General features: G+C 58.7%; 3 protein-coding genes across 5 annotated transcripts in view; 1 reads left to right on the top strand and 2 right to left on the bottom strand.

Moving 5' to 3' along the window:
• TMEM270 (transmembrane protein 270) overlaps window positions 1-2,184 on the bottom strand; it is a 26,778-nt gene extending 24,594 nt beyond the window's left edge. The window contains exon 1 of the mRNA XM_006154979.3: window positions 1,866-2,184. Coding sequence (XP_006155041.1) covers window positions 1,866-1,916 — 51 coding nt within the window. The 5' untranslated portion in view covers window positions 1,917-2,184. The remainder of the gene's footprint in view (window positions 1-1,865) is intronic.
• METTL27 (methyltransferase like 27) overlaps window positions 1-3,478 on the top strand; it is a 6,560-nt gene extending 3,082 nt beyond the window's left edge. For all 3 annotated transcript variants that reach the window (XM_006154982.3, XM_014590326.2, XM_006154981.3), the window contains 4 exons: window positions 610-738; window positions 940-1,075; window positions 1,345-1,437; window positions 3,070-3,478. In XM_006154982.3, coding sequence (XP_006155044.1) covers window positions 610-738; window positions 940-1,075; window positions 1,345-1,437; window positions 3,070-3,329 — 618 coding nt within the window. In that variant the 3' untranslated portion in view covers window positions 3,330-3,478. The remainder of the gene's footprint in view (window positions 1-609; window positions 739-939; window positions 1,076-1,344; window positions 1,438-3,069) is intronic.
• A 1,839-nt stretch (window positions 3,479-5,317) lies between these two features.
• Window positions 5,318-7,167, bottom strand: CLDN4 (claudin 4). The gene has a single exon (XM_014590316.2). The coding sequence runs from the start codon at window positions 6,905-6,907 to the stop codon at window positions 6,278-6,280; it is 630 nt and encodes a 209-aa protein (XP_014445802.1). The 5' UTR covers window positions 6,908-7,167; the 3' UTR covers window positions 5,318-6,277.
• Between the last annotated feature and the right edge of the window lie 200 nt (window positions 7,168-7,367).

The following is a 7,367-nucleotide window of genomic DNA, read 5'->3' as shown; positions in this document are numbered from 1 at the left end:
CCCCACAGGCCCAGCCACTGGTCAAGTCCCTGACCTGGTGACCTAGCAGCTTGCTTTCTCACTTTGTCTCTCTCTCTCATGCCCTGTAACAAATTTTTAAAAATTATAATAATTAATAAAATTAAATAATTGTTTAAAAAAGAAAAAAGGAATTCTTACCCTTGCTTGGAGGTGGAAGCAGGCATCTGTAAGAATGATCTGCCTGAGGACCCGCCAATCTAGCGCCTTCACAAACCAGGCCCCCCTCAGGCCCCCAGATTGCCAGCCCCTATGAGGCCAAGGCCTCCCCACCCTGGCAATGCAGCCCAGACACAGGCTGCCTGGAGGAGGTGCCACTGAAGGATCACTGTGGTCAAAGAGCTGCCTGGGCCAGCAGGGAAGGTCCCTGAGCGGCTGGATCCCCCACCCCCCCACACCCAGCAGCTGCGCCTCCGCTTCCAGTCCTGGCCCTTTGGTAGTAGAAAGCACCTCCTGCCTACGTCTGCTCTTGCTGTGGCCCCAGCACAGCCCATTCCCCAGAAGGTGCTCAGCCTAGCCTGGCAGACTCCTGCCCATGAGGCCCCCAAACCCCGGGGCTCTGGGTGGTGCCAGGCTCAACTCTCTCCCCAGGATGTGGCTGCCCTGAAGTACCGTGCCCCCCGCCTCGCAGTGGACTGTCTCACCCAGGCCCTTCCAGGCCTTCCCCGTGCTGCCCTAATCCTGGACGTGGCCTGCGGTACTGGTCTGGTGGCTGCTGAGGTGAGGCCTCCCTCAGATCCTCTGCCCTCTGCTCAGCCCCCTACTTTCTCAGATTCCTACCATTCCTGGCCCCAGAATTCTTCACACCCACTCAGACTCACTGGTCCCAAACACACAGGCCACGTCACTGCAGGGCCCAGTGCCCCCCCAAGGAAGTGGCATGTGGGAACCATGACTGAATCCCCCGCATCCCCACCCCAGCTGCAGGCTCGGGGCTTCCTCCAGCTGTACGGGGTGGATGGGAGCCCAGCGATGCTGGAGCAGGCCCGGGCCCGTGGCATCTACCAGAACCTCAGCCTCTGCACCTTGGGCCAGCAGCCTCTGCCCAGCCCAGAAGGTACTTCTCTTCTACCTCAACACCCCAAGGCCCACCTTCATGGACCCCCCCCTTCTCCTGCCCAGCTCTCTGATCACCCTCCCAAACTGAACTCCCAGCCCCTCATTTTGCTCCAGTCACCAAGTGCTTCACCCTGTGATCGGGCCTCGGTCCATTATGGAGTCCGCGGACACAAGCAGCACGCCTCAGCCGTCCCCCCCAGCCAAGAGCGCTGTCCTCTAGGGTGGTCTGAGACCATACCATAGACACCACCTCCCCACACCGCACAGGGACCTTCGACGCAGTGCTGATGGTGGGTGCCCTGAGTGACGGCCAGGTGCCCTGCAGTGCAATACCTGAGCTCCTTCGAGTCACCAAGCCAGGTGAGGAATAGCCAACTCCCCCCACACCCCCTTTGCACTCCCCAGACACAGGCCTCAGAACCCCTCAGGTGAGCCAAGGAGAGGGGTCCTACCCAGGGTCACAGCCCAGACTAGCATCTCAGTCACTAGCTCCCAGGCCAGGTTCAAGCCTCAGCTACCATCCACAGATCCAGGCGGAGTGGACAGGGAGCCAGCCACCTCTTACCCAAGGCTCTGGGAACAGCCCCATCTTCCCGCCCGGCCTGTGTCCACTAGCCTATAAGCAGAGTGGCATAGTCCCTGTGGTCCCTTCCCCTTAGGGCCGCAGTGAACATTGGGTGAAATGTCTCAAAGGCCTGTGCTGCAGGCCTGGCACGTTAGCGGGGCCTCAGTTCAGTCCCTCATGGTGTTAGGTGGGTCTCTTTCTCTTCCCTGGGCTATTTCCTCACCTGCGACATGTAGCTGCCCAGGTGAGATGTAAACTCGCACTGGGCCTGCATCGCTGCTTCCTGTGCTCCTGCCGCGCACACTTGCCTCAGCCCTGGGCAGAAGGTGGAGACCCCGTCTTCTGGGCGCTGGTCGCCAGTCCTCTCAGAGAGCAAGGCCAGGCCAGAGGTGGCTCCCCAGGCTGTGAGTGCTCAGTGCTCTGAGAACTCAGAGGAGGCATTCCCGAGGGCTGGAGGGGCCACGTGAGCACTGCCTACGCCAAGTGAAGGGTCAGAAGGAGGGTGACAGTGTGAGCGGCAGGAGCCAGGAGCGCTGGCTGGCCACGGGACAAGACCAGGAAGTTGGAGAGGAGAAAATGCCTCCCCTCCTCTCCTCCTCCTCATCCCTGCTGCCACTGGGCACAGCAGGGCAGTGGCTAAGCCTTGGCAGGTCTGGGCAGGTTTCAGCTTTCTAGAGGCTGACAGACACAGGGACACGGTGGGGTCAGTGGGAGAGGTGGAGGTGGGGCTCTGGAGGACAGGAAATTCCCATCACGCGAAGGGACCTCCTCCCCTCGCCTGTGCTCTTCTGGCCGAGTCCTGTCTGCTTACCCACGTGGGACAGGCGCTCCCGCTTCAAAGCCTTTCCTCTCCACCAGCAGCACCTTGCTTCTCCTCATACAGGAAGCCCTCCCAAATAGCATCCATTGGTCTTCCCCTCCTCTCTGAATGCATCCGACACCACACAGTACACTGTAGGTGCCTGGACCCAGAGGACAAAGTCATTCATCCACTCAGCGGGCACTTACTGGCTGCTGGGCATCTTACACACACCGGCCTTCCTGTGAGACAGATAATCATGCCCACTCTGCCAGCTGGGCACTGAGGCACGTGGCGGTGAGGGGCCTTGCCCAAGGTGTGCCCCCAGACACAGCCATTCCCTCCAGCAGAGAGTGGGCAGTGAGGAGGGAGCCCCTTGACCCAGGAGGTAAAGTCAAGAATTTCCAGTGTAAAGGACACTTGAGCCTTGAAGGGGCAAGAGGCCACCAAGCTGAGAAAGCAGAGGGTGTAGAGGACAGTGAGCACCAAAGCCGCGGAGCTGGCAGGAGGCTGGCCTGAGGTCAGAGCTGGGAAAATGTGCAGCCCCGGAGTCATGAGCAGGAAGGGCTGGCCTGGAACGTGGCTCCCACCCTTACCCAGCTTACCGCCTCTTCCCTCCTCTCCCCAGGGGGGCTGGTGTGTCTGACCACCAGGACCAACTCATCCAACCTTCGATTCAAGGAGGACCTGGAGGCCACCCTGGACAGGCTGGAGCAGGCTGGGGTGTGGGAACGCCTGGTGGCCTGGCCTGTGGATCGCTGGGAGCTGGCCACGTCCGAGCTCGAGGTGACAGGCACCTCTGCTAAGGAGGGCTTCATCTCCGGGATTGTCTACCTGTACCGAAAGCAGGAGGCAGCTCGGGTGGATGGACTGAGGTCTTGTGCCTAGCCCCCAGCGGGCCTCTGACCATCCGTGTGGCCTTAGGTTGGCCTGTCCTCTGGGCCTCCTCTATCTCGTCTGTAAAATGGGACAGACTACTGCACCAGCCCTGTCCTCAGGAACGCTCTATTAAACAAGCTCCCAGAGGGAGAACTCGAGGCTCTGCAGTCCTCTTACTCTGCGAAAGGGCGATGTCCATCCCTGAGTATCCAAGAAGCAAGAAGTGACAGAGAGGGGCCCCACCTGGGTATCACCGAGCCAGGCATGTTATGGTCACAGCTGTGACTTTGTCTCTCCTCCAGGGTCCTGGGCCCTCTCTCTCACAGACAAGGAGTCCGAGGCTGGGTCACATCAGAATGTGCTCACACTGCATGAGAGGGGCAGAGCGGGGGTCCAACTCCAAGAGCAAGTCCCCAGGCTGTATCCTGGACAGCCCCCAGAATCAGAGCCCAAGTCCTGAGCTGTAGGTCTGGGCCTGGGCCTGGGCCAGCTTCACACATCCGGGAATGGGTTTCTTCATCTTTAAAGAGATCTGAGGGCCAGCAGATAGCTTGGAGGTTAAGGAGCTGGATCACACATGGCTGGCGATGCAGTTCAAGTCCAGGACCCAGTGGCTTGAAAATCACGCCAGGTGCACACATGCCCAAAATCTGAACCAGAGGAGAAGGGATGGCAGTATGGCTGCACCCCTGGGGGGATGATTTCTTACTTCCCTCTCTCTCTCTCTCTCTATGAAAAAACCCAGTGGCTTGAAAATCACGCCAGGTGCACACATGCCCAAAATCTGAACCAGAGGAGAAGGGATGGCAGTATGGCTGCACCCCTGGGGGGATGATTTCTTACTTCCCTCTCTCTCTCTCTCTCTATGAAAAAGGCACATGCCCTATAGCAAAAACTTAAAAAAAAAAAAAATACATAAAATCTTCTAGCGGATGTGTAATGGTTACGTCGCTGGATTCCCACATAGTCAACCACAGTTTGAGTCCCAGACACAGCGACTTAAAACTCATGCTGCGCACATGTGCCTACATGCCCACAAGGGGGGGGTGTGATTTCTTGCTTTCTGTCTCTCTGGCAAGTGCCCGTACCCTATAGCAAAGATCTCTCTAAAAAAAAAAATTTAAAAATTTTTAAAAAATCCAAATGCTGGGACCAGCAGTTAGCGTAATGGCTATGTCGCTGAACTCCCATGTAGTCAACCGTGGTTCAAGTCCCAGACCCAGTGGCTTAAACTCACGCCGGGCACATGTGCGTGTGTGCCCAAGATCCTGAGAGGAGAATGAAGAAGAAGGGATTGTGGCGTGGCCATCCCCCTGGGAGATTATTTCTCGCTTTCTATCTCTCTCTGTCTCTCTTTCTGGCAAGCGTATGTGCCCTATAGCAAAAACCTCTCCAAAAAAAAAAAAAATCTGAATGCTGAGCTCTGGGTGGAGCTTGGAGGCTGCCTGAGCTGAGGCAGATGAAAGGGCTTTGACAGCCAACATCTTGGAGATGTGGACAGGGCGGATGAGTCCTCCATCCTGAAGTCATGAAAAGGCTTCCCAGACCTGGGCCTTCAGGACAAGCAGGATTCACCAGGGTGGAGAAAGGAAAAAGGGACATACCAGGCTGAGGGCAGGGACAGCCTAAGCAAAGGCCAGGAGGCAGGACCTGCAGGGTGACCCAGGAAAGATGAGCCAGCCAGCCTAGCTGCCTGGACGAAGCCGGGATGGGGAGTGCTGGGGTGGGGAGCGGGAAGGGCCCCTTTGTCCTCCCTCCCAAGCTCCCCAACTTCATCAGAGTTCTGGGCATACACGGTTTCCTGTGTATGGGGTTTACTTTCCAACAAAGGAAAAGCTCGAACAAAGTAATTCCAAAAGTTAGGGCCAGTTCTGATTGTTCGCAGTTCCCTGAAGACAGATTCACAATCTCTTGAAATGAGTGAGGGGCAGAGACCCTGCCCAGGCCTCCAGCCCCACCCTGCCCACCTCCACAGCCCAAATCAGACAGCACAGAGCTTTCCTGTACACAAGTCCTGTTTATTGTAGAAAATAATAATAATTACAGTGCTGAGCTTAAATTACAAAATAAAAGCCATGTAGAAGGCAGGGAAAGCCCCAGGGCTTCCTGGGCTGAGGCTGTTCCAGCTCACCCACCCCAGGCTGGCTATTGTCCATCGCAGGAGCAGAGAAGTCAAAGGGGGCCAGTCTCAAGGGGCCTGGGGTCCTTTTACCAAGGCAGAACCTGGGTGGGGACAGGAAGGGGTGGGAGCAGCCTGGCCTGCCTCACTGGCCCCCTCCCCCTCCACTACCCAAACCAGTTTGTACCACCTTCACTCCTCCCCTCCAAACCCGTCTATCCACTCTGAGCAGCACCATGGCAGGGCAGGTGGGTGAGCAAGGTCCCAGCATTATGGCCATGGGCAAAGCACAGCCCAAGGGGCCCTCGCTGACCCACCTACTCACCTGCCATTACATCAGGATCTGCCCAGGACCAACAGTGCTGGGTGCAGGGAGACAGAAGTGAGAAGAGCTGGAGTCGCGGGGAGGTGTCAGAAGGAGTGGAGAAGATTCACAAGGGGACAGTGTCCAACCCCAGCACGACCAAGGCACCCACTCAGAGGCAGAGCTCAAAGTCAGGGCTGAGCTGTCCTGGCCAGCAGGAGCCAGCTCCCCACTCCCTTGCCACCCAGTTGCTTCTGCCATCTCCCTGTCTAAGGGGCATTCGGAGGAGGGTGGCGCTGCAGTCGCGACATCCATCCTTGCTGGTGAGAACGGGCTGCAAGCAGGTGTCCGAGAGGGCTGGAGGGGGCCGAGGGCTGCCAGCTAGCCACTTAGCTTAGCTTAGCTCCTGCTTACCCAGCCCCCAGCAGCCAACAGCCCGCAGCGCGTGCCAGGGCCCCTCTGGAGTCAGGCGGCACTGAGCCCGGCGCGGAGAAAACAAAGCCGAAGAGGCGAGACGAGCCGAGCAGCGGCACCTTACACGTAGTTGCTGGCGGGAGCCGAGCGGGCAGCAGAGTACTTGGCAGAGTAGGGCTTGTCGGTGCGAGGGGGGCAGTTGCAGCAGAGGAGAGCCCCGCCGAGCAGCAGCAGGCCAGAGGCAGCCCAGCCCACGTAGAGCGCAGCGCCCATCTCCCTCTTCTGCCCCGAGGCCACCAGCGGGTTGTAGAAGTCGCGGATGACGTTGTGCGCCGTCCAGGACACAGGCACCATCACCAGCAGCCCGGCCAGCAGGAAAACCGCGCCTGCCCCGATCATGATCTTTGCCTTGGCGGTCTCGTCCTCCACGCAGTTGGTGCACTTGCCTCCCACCACGGACAGCAGCACGCCCACCGCGGCCACGATGATGCAGACGACGATGAGGGCGCGGGCGGCCTGCAGGTCCTGCGGCAGCGCCAGCAGGGAGTCGTACATCTTGCACTGCATCTGGCCGGTGCTCTGCACCACGCAGTTCATCCACAGGCCCTCCCAGATGGTCTGCGACGTGACGATGTTGCTGCCGATGAAGGCCGTCACGCGCCACATGGGCAGCGAGCAGCTCAGAATGGCCCCCAGCCAGCCCAGCACCGCCAGGGCGATGCCCATCACCTGCAGCCCCATGGAGGCCATTGTTGGGTGACCGCTGGAGTCGAAAACCTGGAAGGCCAACGGATCCTGCTCTGGGCGCTGTTGGATTCCAAGCACTGAGGATGGGCTTCAAGTTGTACACTGGGAGAAGCCTTTCGATGTGAGTCGGGATTCGAAGCCGGGTGGTCACCGAGTGTCTCTCTGGAGAGTCAGTTGCACAAGCCTAGTAAGTGTGACCAGACCAGTTCCTTCTTGCCAACAACTGCCACCGTGCGCTCTCAGGCTCCGAGTTGAGTAGTTATATGGCCTGGGCAGAGGGGCGGGACAGAGGGAGGGGTTTCGGTGACTGGGGCCTCCCACTGACCAGTTTCTCTGGATTCCTGAGCTGTAGCCAACAAAGGCACTTTAAGGCCCCAGCCCTGGGCCCCTGAGTCACTACCCAGTCTCAGAGGAAACTGCCCTTTCCCCTTGTCCCCTGGCCCATGCTGAGGTCAGACCTGAG

This window comes from Tupaia chinensis, unplaced genomic scaffold (assembly GCF_000334495.1).
Source record: "Tupaia chinensis unplaced genomic scaffold, TupChi_1.0 Scaffold000429_1, whole genome shotgun sequence".
Lineage (NCBI taxonomy): Eukaryota > Metazoa > Chordata > Mammalia > Scandentia > Tupaiidae > Tupaia > Tupaia belangeri.
Note: the sequence above shows the minus strand (reverse complement) of the source record. Positions and strands in the feature narration are given on the sequence as shown.